This window comes from Buteo buteo, chromosome 8, assembly GCF_964188355.1.
Source record: "Buteo buteo chromosome 8, bButBut1.hap1.1, whole genome shotgun sequence".
NCBI lineage: Eukaryota > Metazoa > Chordata > Aves > Accipitriformes > Accipitridae > Buteo > Buteo buteo.
This window is the reverse complement of record NC_134178.1, coordinates 35,064,571-35,079,727: the sequence shown is the minus strand read 5'-3', so window position 1 is coordinate 35,079,727 and position 15,157 is coordinate 35,064,571. Positions and strand designations below refer to the sequence as shown.

The 15,157-nt window shown below is 46.2% G+C and overlaps 1 protein-coding gene across 2 annotated transcripts; it reads left to right on the top strand.

The window, feature by feature from the left end:
- Positions 1-731: 731 nt before the first annotated feature.
- On the top strand, positions 732-10,152 carry LOC142034042 (OX-2 membrane glycoprotein-like). 2 transcript variants are annotated; one of them, XM_075034743.1, is made up of 5 exons: positions 732-822; positions 2,467-2,802; positions 7,918-8,229; positions 8,763-8,908; positions 9,810-10,152. In XM_075034743.1, the coding sequence occupies exons 1-5, from the start codon at positions 732-734 to the stop codon at positions 9,912-9,914; spliced, it is 990 nt and encodes a 329-aa protein (XP_074890844.1). In that variant the 3' UTR covers positions 9,915-10,152. The 2 variants fall into 2 exon arrangements, with proteins under 2 accessions (XP_074890844.1, XP_074890845.1); XM_075034744.1 differs by lacking the exon at positions 8,763-8,908 and having other exon boundaries at positions 750-822.
- The last annotated feature ends 5,005 nt before the right edge of the window (positions 10,153-15,157 follow it).

Here is a 15,157-nt window from a genome sequence, read left to right as displayed (position 1 = left end):
GTGAGCTATTTTTATGTCACCTCAGGTGAGGGCAGAGGGGAAAGGGTGCGCTTGCGGGACGGCAGCCCTGTCTTTCCAAGGAGCAGGGCTGAGGAAGGAGCATGGGCCTGTGGAGATGGGGGCAACCTCAGTGGAGGAGAGGGGAGACCAAGGTTCTGCTTTTTCCCTGAGGCGGCATATGACCTAGGTCCTGGGTTGGGTGCTTGGTTTCCTCTGGTCTCCTTACCCGGAAAAAAACTTGTGTTACAGCAGCGTCAGCAGCTGCTGGTTTACACATGGGGTGCAGATCCCCAGCTGGGTCCTCTGAGTTCCATACTGGGGACATTTGTACTACTCGTTACAGCGTGACTATTGACCTGGGCTTCTTTCCCTGAGCTCAGGTCAGGGCCAGGGTGGCCTTTCCTCCTGCGCCCCGCAGACATTGGGTGTTCAGCCAGCTTAGAAATCTGGGCTTGTATTTAGGCACTCGCAAAAACCTAACCTTATGGAAAAGGCGCTTGTGAAAAACCCAGCCTCATAACCCGTTACACCTGTCCATCTAGCAGCCCAGCTGGGAAATCTTCAGTTTCTGGCTCTGACATTTGTTGTCATGTCCCCTGAAATTTTTGTTATGCAGTTAAGTGTGAGAGAGGCAGGAGGTTTTTACGAGGTGCCTCTTACCGTATGTCTCTTATGGTGGGAATGTCCCTACAGTAAGAGCGAAGTGTATAAAAAAGGGGAAGTCGCACTCAATGGATCAGTCGCTCGCTCGTCTCACTGAGCGCACAGCTAAGATGATGGTCGCTTGTCTGCTCCTCTTCAGCGTCTGGACCGTCGCCTCAGGTAACTCCCTTGTCCGTCTGTCTGTATCGTTATCGTAATGGCATGAGGGACCTCGGTGGCCCTGCCAGCCTGGTGCTGTGCCGCTGGGTGCTGCCGTCCCCCGCTGGCATCGCTCCCAGGGCAAGCCCAGCGGTGTCAGGACACTTGTGGCACTGCACGCGACAGCACCGCTCCCCTGGGCTTCAGACGTGTCGCTGCTGGTTGCGTTGACAGCATCCTCTCCTTAATTTACCACTAGTGTATTTATAAGCTGCCGCCAGGTGTATGAATTTATTGCAATTTGCAGATCATAACCCAGGCGAATGTCCAAACGCTTCCAATGACCTGTATGACTGAAGTTTGATTTCATCTCCTGTTGTGGCTGGGATTTGGGTCAGAGTATGGCACTGATTTGCTTTAGCCAGGGCAGAATTATCTGCAGTGATGGACATGGTGCTTTCAGGTCTTTGCTCAGGCCACTAAAAGCACGGGTGTGTTACATTTGGTTTTGTAATTAAAAATCATGTAGAAAAGCCTGAATTTGTTTCAAACTAGCTTCCATGGTCATAGTTTGTATTCTGACTATGGCACTACTGAGCTCTGAAAAGCAAAATGACTGGCACAGCTTCACAGCTGGCTTCTTGGTCTCCGGCGGAGATCGGTCTGGCCATGGCCACAGCCGTGGAGGCGGCAGAACCTGGGAGAGCTTTGTCGGGTGGGTTAGCCAGGTGTACCTTGGGGAACTGCAGACAGCCTCACTCCTCTTTAAAGCCTGCAAAGATACTTCCCTTTCTTGTAAATTGAATTGTATGTTTACAGTGCTATAACTGTTCCTGCTGACATCTCCCTTCCTATGCTGATGTACACAAATAAACTTTAAAAACTGTTATCCTAAGAGGACTGTGGAGCTGAGCTGTCAAATCTGGGAGTATCCATTTTGCTTGCCTGTCCCCTTAATAGTTTTTCCACATGTGTCTGTGAATTGGAAGAGGAGACTGATTTTTTTTTTTTTTTCTTTTCCTGGGAGATCTTTAATACCAGGGCATTTATGCTATGAAAGTTTTCCATCTGTGGACCTTCAGCAGAGTCTCAGCTGCTTCCCAGCTGCACAGCCTCAAGCCTGAGATAGGAGGATGGATGCAGTTTGCCTCTGCTCCTCCCTACCTTGCTTTTTCCTTCTGGTTTTCTCTTCTCTTGTCAGTCTCTGACAAGTGTGGGTGCATGATGTGTAGTGATACACATAATAATTTTTAGCAGCTTTACTGATTTGCTTCTCTCTGCACTGCAGGAGGACTCAGAGAGCTGTCTGGTTATTAGCATGGCTGAACATTTAGGGAACTTCTCCGCGGGTGCCTATGGGATAACAGTCTTAGCAGACAGAAATCAATTTCTCTTGGCATCACTGCTGCCTTTCTTGGTGCTGCTCTCTGCAGCACAGATACGAGGCATGCAAGGTGCTCTGTGTGAGAGGTGTCAGGTCCAGCAAAAATGTCAGGGCAGTTCTTTGGAGCTGTGTTTTCACTTTTTCCCTGGATGGAGGGGCAGAGAGACCCTCCAGAGCTGCTTTGCTCAGGAGTGAGGGCAAAGGGCTGGGGGGCTTCTGAGGGGGGTGGGTTGCAGGAGGGTGGTGAGAAATGCTGAGTGTGGCACCTGCTTCTCCCCCAGGCTCTGTGCAGGTGATGCACACAACAGTCCAGTCGGTCCAGGCAGGAGGAAACGTTACTTTTTCATGCCGGTTGGTCACAAAAGAAGATGTGCTACAGGTGACCTGGCAGAAGGAGACAGACGGGGCTGAAGACAACATAGCGACTTATAGTACGATGAACGGCCAAAAGATAGCAAAGGGCTATGTCGGCCATGTGAGCTTTGCCCACACTGAGTTACAAGTCTCAGCCATCTCCCTTCATGCTGTCACCCTCCAAGACGAAGGATGCTACAAGTGCATCTTCAACACATTCCCCTTGGGGGCTGTCTCCGGCAGGATGTGTCTCAAGGTTTACGGTAAGGCATCGTAATTGCGTACGGGCTGTCATCTGAGGACCAAGTCATTTTCCCTGGGAAAAACCTTCCCTGACCACTGGTCATTGCTAAATCGCTGCAGGAAAGGTAGCTCAGCTTCCTCTCTAGCTCTCCCTCCCTCTCTGGTTTTATCTCTGATGGGAAACCAGCTTTCAACAGTTCTTTAATTTTCTTCCTCTTTAAATCAACAACAGCAAGATCCAAAAGCTGATGTGTAACCCATGACTTCCTCCAAGTTTCCCTGGCCATGTGCTGAGCTGACAGCTGGCCTGCCGCAACCATGAACGCCATGCTCCTCTGCTTCCTTTCGCTGCTGCTTTTGCCTCCCAAGCCTAGAAATCAGGCACTTTTTTCTTACTCTGCCTTTGGTCTTAGGAAAATTCAAGGTATTCAAAAGGCAGAGAGGCATATGCATGACCAGAGTATCTGGAAGGTGATTTTGAAGCTATAGTAAAAATGACAATAGCTAGCCTGGGCTCAGGAAAGGGTTGCAAAAAAAAAAAAAAAAAAAGGCTGAAATATAGCGCAGCTCGTGGGCTTTGCCGCATGAATATTTTGTGCAGGCCAGCATCAATTAGCTTCAAGAAGAGAGTTAAAACAAATCGTGAGTTGAGGTAGCAATATTTGACACCTCCATACAAAATCATCAGCTAGCAAGTAGAAGCTGAAATATAGACAAATAGATGAACTCAAAAGGAGCAAGAGTGAAAAGCTGTTTATCTTCTGAGAGCGGTTCTTGGTTTTCTGCCAGTGAGAAAGCTGAGACATTAAACATGCCCTAAGGACACCCTGTTGGCTCCTGACCTTCTCATCAGTGACTGCTGTGGGGATGTTGGCCAAAGATCATGTCCCACGTGGAAAATATCAGTGTCTGGGACCTGCTGCTGGTGATATGATCCCTGCAGAGTATTTTGTTTATCCTTAGTACCTTCTGCTGACAAAGACACAGACGCATATGCCCACACACATACCCACATGCCAAGAGTCCTCTGCATGGAAAACAAAATGTCCCTGGCTTATAGGGGAAAGACGACTTAAGCAATAGGGGAAGGAGGGGAGACGGAGGGCAGGAAATACAAGGGAAAACCAAGCCTGGAACAAAAGCTCTTTCTCCTCTTTCTTGGGAAAGCTCCCAGAGCAGAAAAGAGAAATTAGGATAAATTCACTCAGTATTTCAGATATGAAGAGGAAGGTAATCCTTCAGCCAGCCAGCCATTCAGAGGGTAAATACTGATTATACATTACAGAAAAATATGGAAGTGCCTTGTAGAGGGATCCCATTCTTGTTTATCATGAAAATCTGAACACGGCGTTAGATTTGTTTTATTGTTTGGTTTGGTTTGTTTTTTATTCAAGTGGGGGAAATATTTCCCAAAATCACCAACCTTGTGGCTATGATTCATCCTTTAGCAGAGCAGTACTTTAAAAAACAAATGTTTTTCTGCTGTTACACACATTCCCATTAGCATCTCTTCCTGCACCTCAGATGAAAAATGCATCAGCCGAGAAGGGTTTCACTTCTCTCAGGTAGGCACGAGCCTGCTGCCCCAGCGTGGGCTTGTAGGCCACTGCCTGGGGCTGGCTCATCGTGGTCGTGGTGGCTTCCCTGAAATATGCTTTATCAAACATGTCCTGGAGAGTCACCGTGAATAAACTAAGTGTTCGGCACTGTGACAGAAGATCTCAGTTAACATGTGGTGTACTTCATCGAAGCTAATTTATGCAATGCTACTTAAAAGCCACAGTCTTACTCCCTTATTCCCCAACTCATAATGATGGGAACAACTTGTCTGAACAAGCCCAGAGGACTCCTGGGATGGAGTGTGAAGCCAGCAGGAATCTCCCAAGGCTCAGGGATTCAGGGCAAGGTGAGCAAGTCAGAGTCACCAGCTGAAAATGAAATGCTGCCATGTCTTTGCCCTCAAGAGGGGACTGCCAGGGAGTTTACAGGCTGGTAATTGCCCGATGACAACAGCATTCGCAAGAGGGGCTGTTCCAGGACAGGCACCCTTGCTGCGTAATGAGGGGAAGTGAAACGGCGTAAGAACTGGATACAACACTGTGAAAAAAGAAACAGGTATGACTGGAGGAAACTCAGACCTGCCTGGCTGAAAACACCAAACCCAAGAAGCAGCAGAAATTTCCTACCCTGTAGCAAACCCCATTTTGGAACAGAAGAGTTTCAAGTGTGCTCGGCAGGTCTCTTTTGAACAGCTTGCTCCCCTTCCCCCTCCATTTTGCTTTGGAAATGTTTTGCCGACCTTCAGCACCAAAGATGATGAGAATGACACCCGGGAAGGGGATTGACTGAGCAGATACGGAGAAAGGGGATGTGCTACACGAGAATGGGCAAGACTTGCTGGGTCACAAAATTCCCTGGGCATTTGCTGGGCCGTCTTCAGAGACTTTCTGCCTTCATTGTGGATGGCACCATTCACCTGGAAGTCTTGAGCACAGAGGAAAAATGCCATCACTATTTCTTAGACAGGGAAACCGAGGCACAGTGTTGCTAGTGAACACCCCTATGGTTGGAAAAGGCTTTCCGTCACCACAAGGCATACTGTAATTCCTAACATTTTTTATCAGTTTCTCTGAGACCACTGTCAAGCCTTTAAATATAAAAAGCACATCATGACCTGACAGTCCCCCTTTAATTACAGAAGGTCATTACAGATAATCAAAGCTGATGTACTTCACTAGAAAGTCCCATTTTCAAATACCTGGGAACACTGCCACACCTTGAATTCGGGAACATTTGCATTACCGCTCTGCAAGAGCTACTAAAGCAAGTACTCGCGCACAACATCCCTTGTAGAGACTTTTTCACTGGAAACAAATATTTTGATGAAAGGCAAAAGCAGCAGTTAATTTAAATGTATGCATCAAACATCAACAGTGGGCACATGCTAACAGTGTAGCAGGACTTTACTGCAAAAGCAAGCACTTAGAGGTTTTGACTGCATCTATTACAGACACTTGCAGAGGGGAAGCTCAACCCCACAGGGTTTTTTTCACATGATACTCATTCCTTGGGGTCCAATGTGAGAAGAGAGGACTGCTTAGTCAGAAGAAGAGCAGATGTGGAGAGTGTGTGTTTTTCTGCCAAGATACTAAGCAATTTTTCTCATCCCCTCTGGAAACATCTGTGACAGCTTTCCTTTACTGCTTTTGGATGTTGCAACCTAATATTTGAAGTTAATGCTGGGGGTGGATATGTTATTTTTATGCATCCCGTGAGTGAAAGAAGAAGTTCAGAGATAATTTATTAATCAAAACATAAACTGCTTGTGACACTTGTCTTTTCATATATGGGAGATTTTGAGAAGTTCCAGCTGAAATCCCCCTACATGCTTTTCTTGTTGCTCTTAAAGCAACACTAGCAGGTTTCGTCAACTCTGTGGGGTTTGAGTTTCTGTCCATGGGTGACACAAAAAATGAGAAATACCCACTTTTTTTTTTTTTCTTGTAGGCAGGCACAACCATAGGAAAAAAAAAAGAAAAGAAAAAGCAAAACTGATGGTATACAATTTCTTGCTTCCACCCTCTGGCAGTTATGGCTTGGAAGATCCGGACAACCTCGTGAAATGCATCTGGAATTGTACCAGGAGGTTATAGGCATTATGATGCATCTGGCACAAGTCTCTTCCCCCTTTCACAGGATCATTCGGTGTCTGCTATACCACATCTGCGTCCAAATATTCGTTTACGTCCCAAAAGGAAAAAGAATCATTTTTTCCTAAGAAGAATAAACAGATTTTTTTTGTTGTTTAAAAGTAGGATCAGTAAATGATAGTGATATGTTTGCTATTGTTGGGACAATAATTAATTTCAGCATCAATATTGTGCCGACCATTGTTATTTTTGCTATATAAATAGTAATATACACATGGAGTACTGCTAAATATAGTAATAGATACTTTTTTAATCAGAGGGCATTCATATTAACTCAGACTTGCATGAAACTAGAATTGCTACTGCACTTAAATGGTTTTTAAAAAGTAATATTCTCAGAAACAGGGACCTAGAAGTAGAGTGTGGTTTGGACCCCTATACCATCAGCACATGTACTGAAGTAGAAGGCAGCTGGTGAGCTGCTATACAGAAACCTGTGGATCGCACTCTTGGCCTGAGCAAACTGAACTAATTAGACTGGCTTTGAGCAGGGGTTTGGACTAGATGACCTCCAGAGGTCCTTTCTGACCTGAATTATGGTATGGTTTTATGGCTGAGGAATAAATAAGTGATTTTCCACAGGGGATAAACGTGTCCTTATGTGTTCAGATCTCCCCTGGAGTTCTACCCAGGTTGAAAACAGCTTCCTGCACTCCTGCCCTTTCTTTATTCTTTGCAAATACTGTTTGTATAACTAGGAATCAACAAGCAGGCTTCATGCGAGTGAGTAAGCATGAATGAAGCCCGTAATTCATCCTTCTTGCTGACTAAGGCTAAATGTGATAGCATCCACAAATCTAGGGTGAGAAGGAGTTCAGAAGAAATTATCTTTAATGAAGGTTTTGAGGGATATTGTGAAACCCCCAAAACCCAACAGTAGAGGGAAGAAAGTTGTACAAGCCCAAAACCTCCACAGGTGAAATCCTGCGGTGTAACCACATACAAATTCACTCTTACTGTCTTGCATAAATAGATGCATTTAGTCCTTTGGTCCACAAGCCTACACATCTCAAACAGCAGTAAAGCTAATCCTGTGGATATGTGTGAGGGAAAAGAACAAGAATTTTGACTCACTGAAGCCGTTCAGCCCTTTCAGAGGAAGGAGGACATGTGGTTTCATGGTTTGACTCCCTGTTGCTTTTTACTCGTTCACAATCACTTCTCAGTTGGGATGCTGCAGCGCTGCTGTTAATAACAGAATTAAAACACGGATGCTTCTACGTTCTTGTCCTTTGTTTTTGCCAAGCTCTTCATTTCCAGACTGCTGCCTGATCACTTCCATGTTTATTTGTCACTGCCGGGGCTTTGGGGAGGGGGAGGCAAGATTAGATATCAAGGTTGTTCTCCAACAGAAGGTTAAATACACATGCTTTTTGCTCAAACGTGAGCAGAAAGTAACAGGTTTTGTCACTTTGTGTTTTACAGCCATCTCAGACCCCAAAGTGGAGGCTAAGCTCATACCCAGTCCAGACAAAGCTGAGGACTCTGAGAAAGTGGTGGGGATGAGCTGCTCAGCAACAGGGAAGCCAGCTCCAAAAATCACCTGGCACCTTCCCAGCATCCTGCAGCAGAAACCAAGGGAGTACCACATCAAGCTTAGCAACGAGACTGTGACTGTCATCAGTAATTTCACCCATGCCAACCCCAAAATCCTCCAGGAGCACCCCATTGCCTGCGTGATCCAACACCCCTCTCTAAACGTGACCCTGGTCCTGCCGACGGACAGCCTGGAGCAGGGTCAGTATGAAATCATGCTTCTGTCCTGGAGTGGGGAGGAGATGGTGAAACACCTCCTGGGGTAGATCAGGAAAATCCTCAGAGGGCTGGGGGCAGGTGGGGAAGGCACCTGGAAAAGCAGCCGGGGCTGGGCTTGGGAAGTGTGGAGGAGGTGCCAGGGAGCATCCAGACCCCCCAGGCAATGGCATACAATGTCTTACAGCTCATCATGTCCCCTTCACGCCATGACGTGCCCCAGCTTCCCTGCCTCTGCCAAGGACTCGCAGGGTTTCTCTGTCACATAGCCTGGCACGCCAACAAGACGTGTCGACTTTGGGTAGCTAGGAGGGACTGGGTGTCGCACACCCAACCGCGGCATCAGACCCCACGCACAGGTCTGCTGGCAGTGCCGCTGGTGTGCGTGCTGGCCTGTGCTCCCAGTGTCCCTGTTCACCCCGTCTCACCTCGGGGACTGGCCAAGGGATGTCTGAAACGGGTTAGGGGTTGTTTTATCTCTTCATGCACAAACTGAGTACCCGCCGCTTTCCCCACAGGTCCAGACAGCAGCGTGGCACCGGCCATTGCCATTGCAGTGGGGGTGCTGGTCACCCTCACTTCCCTCCTCCTTCTCGCCTGCCTCCTCCGTTGCTACCTCAGGCACCTACGTGACCCAGAGAGAAACCCAGCCCGGCCATGCTGGGTAGGTCTGCCTTTCCCCGGGGTGCTGCAGGGCTCGCCCCCACCGGTCACAGGGCTCAATGCTGGGACCCGGCTCTGCCCGGCCACCCCAGGGCTGGCTGCGTGCTGCCCAGCCCCAGCTGCACCCGGGTTGGAGAGGGACAAAGACGTTAACCCCCAACCAGACGGCTGGGTAGCAGCACACTGGGAAGGGGAAACCTGAACACGCTTAGCCAGGCCTATAATTGCCCGGCAGTGATGACAGAAAACATTCCCAATGACAAGGCATGCTGCAGAGGAAGCGTCGCTCTGTTACTATATTTATCCACAAAATAGTTGTGCAAGCAGTGGCCGTACCCTTGCGCCATTCTTCTGCATCTCCTAAAATAACCTCGCTCCAGCACAGCCAATGCAGCTTGTGGAGGAAGCGGCTTTGAGGATGTGTCTCACACAAAATGGGGTGTTAGAGGAAGAGCGTGCCTCTGGGAGGAAAGCCCGGGGTGCCACGCGGCAGCAGGGGCTGAGCCGCTGCTGGTTGTCCACTGGGGCTGTCAAGCTCGAGGCAGGGGTAAACCGAGCGAGGTACCATCGTCTCAGAAAATCACAGCCCAGTTTTGTGCTGAAGGCTCCGCAGCCTCCTTGCGGGATATGCCTAGAGCATGCACCCTGACTTCTGATTGAGTGTTTTGGAGAAAAAGAAGCAGTGGAAGGAAATGCGATACATGTCTCCTGTGGGTGCCATGCCTCTAGGTCCAAGCTGGAGCCTGCTGGGGGATTGCAAGGGGAAAACTTTAGTCTCCCCTCACACAGAGAGATGCAAGGACCCATTTAGTAACACAAATAGCCCGTATCTTTACCCCCACACTTAAAACATCCATATTTTTTGAAGAAGACAAAAAATCCAACAACCTCTCTTTTGTTAGGTCCTTCCTGCCTGTACGAAGACCAAGAAGTGTGGGCAGTATGGTGCTGTGGGCAGGCAGGCTCCCGCAATGCCCCCCAGCCCCGGCCTGCTGCTGAACACCTGAGCAGCTGCCTGCCCTACACATGCAAGAGAGAAATGTCTTACAACGGTACCTTGGGCTTCCAAGCAAACCTGCTGTGACTCACTCCAAGAGAAATACAAAAAAGGACTATTTATAATAGATGCTTATCTATTTGTTACACTATGATATTCCGTTTTGTAGAAAAAAAGCTGTAAAGTATTTATTTGAGACTCAGGCTGACTGTGTGGATCTGCATAATGAAACTGATGTTTTGTATTTTCTGGGGGTTTGAATGTTATGTTTATTTCTTTCTGATATTTTAATGTTGCAAGCTTAAAACTGTGTGGGGGATTGTCTAAAAGAGGGCAGCATTTTGTAGGGTTGCTGGCCTGTGTGGTGTTGCTGATGGGCCAAAGGAGACCCTGGCCAGGAGCTGGGGTGCAGACAACCCATGGGGCAGCCTAGCACGCTGCTGTGAGCTTTGGGTGTCGAACCTGTTCCCCAAAGGGCACGAGAGATCAGGCCAAGAGTGCAGCCAGCCTGAACTTGTAACCCAGGAGCCAAGAGCGACATGCTTCAAGCCAGGAGTCATCAGGCATGAGGAAGTTACCAAGTCCAACTTTCACCAACCTTTCCTAGAAAGTAATAAAAAAAGCAACAGGCACATAGCCGTTTCTTTCTCCTCTCTTCTTCTGTGGTTTCCACCGGTCCCTTCTTAATTTCCCTAATCCACCACAGCTGCCTTGTGCTTCCAGGTTTCCCACCTGCCTGCTGGAGGCAGTAGGGAAATAAAAGGGCAGTTGGAGGGGCAGTAGGCTGTCTGGTGAATTCTGTGTATGTCATGGTGTAGTGGCAGTGCAGTGCAGTGAGAAGAGGGATGCTGGTAGGAGCAAGGAGGTGGGTGTTGCATGTGGGCAGATATATGCCAGTGCAGGGCAACAAGGGTTACCTATTGCTAAAATTCATTGCTTATAATCTGTAGGTCAGATCGGAGCAGTTCTCCTGTAATTCTCTGAAAACCACCTAAGCCCATGAAATCTTTCACTGTAGACGCAGGGAAGGAGAAGTAAACCTACTGGCTAGTGTGGTCTTGTGGGCAGCATGAAGACAGCCAGTGCCGGCTGTTTCCTCTCCTCCTGGCTTCCCAGACCAAGTGCATGTCATCTGGTTTTTTTCCTTGCCCATCTATTTCAAATGTGCATCCCAGATGGATTAGGCTGAGCTGTAGTTAAAAAGCCAAGTAACCTAAAATGAAAGTGAGTGGATGAGTTGAGAATTAATAAACCCAGTCTTTGCCATAAAATGCTTTTTTTTAGGCTCCTTAATGCTTAGTAATAGCACAGCTGGTGAAAGTGGAGAAAGGGCAACTGGCTGCAACTGTGACAATCAGGAATTTTTCTCCTGTGCCCTATAATTGTCAAAGGCGGAAGCTTTCCCGCCATTGCAGCATAATTTCCTCCTCCCCTGTGAGGGAAGGGGCTGGGGGGGAAGCAGGTTTTCCCCTGGGATCGGTGGTTGGTGGGGGCAGGATGCGGGCAAGGCTCAGCCCCTGGCCCTCCTCCTGAACAGGCTGTGCAGTGTCACCCTCGCCACTCTGCAAGGTCCACACTTGCGCTTCAGGGGGTTTTGGAGAGGATTTTTTTGAGTTTTAAAAGAAGGTTTCCACTAATGTTTAAAGTAACGGGTCTTTTTTTTAAAAAAGAGAAATGAGTCTCTTGCAGAAACAGGGAGTCTGGACACAGGTAATGAGAAGGATTTTCAGAGGGAAGAGAGAAAAGCACAAAGCTGGCAAGAAACCTTTATAAACCCAGGAAGCATACAGAAATTACCTATTGGTATTTTCTACAAGCTGATCACCTGGAGTAGGGGAAAGCAGAGTTTGGAGTCATGAAAGTATCTGTTTATGTGGGGGACTGTAATTTGTTTTACTATTTAGCTGAATGTTGAATTGTGAAAAGCTTTTGTAGGTTTCTGCTTATGAGCACGATAGGGCTAGGACTAGAGACAGAGTGAGAGGAGGAGGATGTGGTAGCTTACAAGCAAAATGCTGTAAAAGAAAGGAAGATGTTACCTATTTATTTGTCTTTTGCAGTACTGGAATGAGAATAGCAAATGACATCCAAAGGCAGAATGCTTAAAACCCATACATGTATTTGCCTTCATGCTATACAAAGCCAGCTACTGAATTGCAATGTCATAAAATGCTATATGCTAGTGCTGTGGAGTTTGGCTTCATATAGCAATGAAATGAATGTTAGCAGACAGACTATCTACAACTAACTGGCTGTTATCTGGAAAAAAAAGAGCACGAAATAGATATAAACCACCTTTCAGGGAGCAAAGAAATGCATGACTGAGGGGATCAGAAGTTTTTACTGTGGGTGAATAACATCCTAACTGCTGTTCTGAGGTTTCTTTGTGATTATCTTGTGCTTGTCTGTCCAGTTATCTCTGTTAACAGTTTGGCAGTAATTCTTTGGAGGTTATATTTCAGATGGGTTTAAACAGATAATTAGTATTTATTTTAATAAACAGTATCTAGGCTATGAAAAGTGGCAAATTTTGAATAGGTCTTGAGACCTAAAAATTAAAACTGGTAAGAAATTAAAGTGGAATGGACTTCTTTATTTTGCTGCTCTGATATGAGTGTTATGAAGCAGGTTAACTTTGTAAGTAAATGGAAGCAGAACACATTTTCAAAGTTTACTCTACAGGAATGTTCTGAGCTGCTATTGCTACCACCAAAAAAAAAAGAAAAAGAAAACCACAAAAAGCCTAGGTTTTTGCCTGTCTTGTGGCTGGGCAGTTGTTGGTCTGACCCAACCCTGCCTTTGGCCACCTCCTGTCCCTGCAACTTGTCCAGCCCAGGGCAACAGTGGTGTCAATGCAGGGCATCGTTTTTTCCTAATAGACAGAAAGAGGGCAAGCCAGGAATGCCACCCTCCTGCTTGCCTCTTACTTGGGTAAAACTGGCTCTGGATAATGTGTTTCCCTCTGCAAAGCAAATGGGACTATTTAGCCTGCACCTCTTGGCTCTGGAATCCTTTGATGTTGACATTAGCCAGCTACGGTTAAGTGTTTAACTCATGTAGGACCTTAAGACAGTGTCCTTTCAGACGGTGTGTTTTATATTTATATATATTGGTATATAATAAAGGGTCCTCAGTCCATATAAAATGTCCAGGGTCCTGTTTTGGCACGCCAGGCTGTTTCAGAGATGTACTGTGTTGGTATTTTTCTCTGCCTGGGTACTGGGTTCCCGGTTCTAAGAGAGCAGTAAGGTGTAAAGGAATCAACCCGACAGCTCTGGCTGAAGATGTGACTTTGAAATGTAGCTGAAATGCTGCCCTTAGATGTTTTACAAGTCACTGACTGAGATAGGAAGAATATTCTTTTTCTGAAACCACTGTTGGCAGAGGCATAGGACTAAATTCACACAGTGAAAAGGAACTTTGTTTTGGTGATAGAAGATTGAAAGCATCACTTGTCATTCTCCCTTGTGTGACCCTGGGGGAATGAGTCATCTACTAAATACCACACCAGTAAATTTTGTTATGAACTCAGACGTGGAAGAAAATATAAACTATTGTTTTTCATTCAGTTTTCAGCACTGAGCCCCTGCAAATCAGCTGAAATAAGAGAATTGCACTAATTGAGTGCATTTTTCTCTTTCATAAATGAGACTATCAAACCAGGCAGATAAAAATCAAGCATATTCTTGTTTTCACTTTTAGTATACCAGAAATTACTCATATTCTGGAAGCCATACAAAGGGCCCTCTCATATATCTGCTGCTTTCATCTTTGCTCATATAAAGCTGTGTGTGAAAGAAGCACTGAATTCTTGTCCAAGCTGTTTGTGGATGGACTCTGTTGTAGTCTGCTCAGCTTTGAAAAAGGCCACCTGAAATTTCTGGGAAGCCTGAGGGAATCCTCGCTCTGAGACCCACACACAATACAAACACAGTTTTGACTTCCCTAACTTGTCAGAAGCTGCAGTCCTTAATCATCCTAAGGAAAAACGAAGAAAAGGCAGCTTGTCTAGTAAAAGAGCACTTGAAATTGTACACAAAAGACTAAGATGCAATGAAAACCTTGTAGAAAAAACCCCCTACACTTTCAGACTAAAAATTAGAGGTTTTTTTAAGTCAGAATATTTTATTTTATACTATCCTTCAAATAAATTACAGAACATCCAGCATCTCATCATAAACACTGAGGGTTATATTTTAGGCTTAAAGAAACCAATTTGTCTTGAGCTTGCCTTGTCTACAGGAATGTAGCTATTTTCATAAGTGAGATCGTGGTGGTTTTTTAGCTGCCCTTCAGCTGAGTAAAAAGAAATATCCTTGCTACAGGTTTTTCTCAAAATACCAGAGCCTATACACGAAGAGGAGAAAAGGAGGAATGTCCTAGTATAGTTTTCTGAAGATCTTTGCATATCTATTTCAGAACAGTTTAATTTTAAGGGTATTAAATGTAGGCTGTCTCCTTTCTAGAAAGGATTTATTAACAGAAGCAAGGTGTCAGTTCTCTACTCAATGCTTCTGTATTTATTTATATAAGGTCAATATTTCCTTCTGAAAATCTTTACTGTAAAGATTTCTGACCACGTCAAGACAATCAGAAAGCATTCCTCAGAGCCTAGCTCAGGCTGCACAGGGAAACCAAGACCTCGCTGTGTCACCAACAAAGTGCTGAGCTCCCTGCAGGCTCCTCTGGGGTGGAAACCTTCTGACTAGGGTGCAAAAGAAGGGGGGCTGAATCCTGGGTCAGGTAATAACATCACAGCCTGAAGCGGGGTAATGCACCAGACTCTCCAGTGGGCTCTGGCCCAGCAGAAGGAACTTGTGGTCACTATGCAATTTCAACTCATCTAGTCTCAGGTATGTGACTCTCTATCATTCAGCTGTGGAACTGGCAGACATGGATTTGGAGGCCAACTTGGAAAAACTGAAGCTAGAAGCCACCAAGAAACAGAACCAGTCATCACTAGCGGGACAGATGCTTTTCCTGAAAGGTGAGCAAGAAGGTCTGTGGACCCTCTACTTGATTCTCTACAGCTTCCTTCATTTCCTTAGCACATTTCTTCTTCCTTGGCTCTTTTTCTTGTCTGTAGGATCCAGACCCGATATTGTACTATCAACCAGCGCAACACCTCTGCTGCAAACAACAGAAAGTTTGTCCTTTGCTTTGCTGTTACTTGACCCAGCCATGTAGTTTGCCTCGCCTGATCTGAGGTTGTTTCCTCTCCCCGATGTTATTCCATCTCATCACACCTTTGAA

Bases quoted from the DNA above. Each gene is read 5' to 3' on its own strand.
- LOC142034042 (XM_075034743.1), top strand. From the start codon at position 732: ATGGATCAGTCGCTCGCTCGTCTCACTGAGCGCACAGCTAAGATGATG. The intron at 823-2,466 runs GTAACTCCCTTG...CTTCTCCCCCAG, and splicing joins CGTCTGGACCGTCGCCTCAG to GCTCTGTGCAGGTGATGCAC. The intron at 8,230-8,762 runs GTCAGTATGAAA...CTTTCCCCACAG, and splicing joins GACGGACAGCCTGGAGCAGG to GTCCAGACAGCAGCGTGGCA.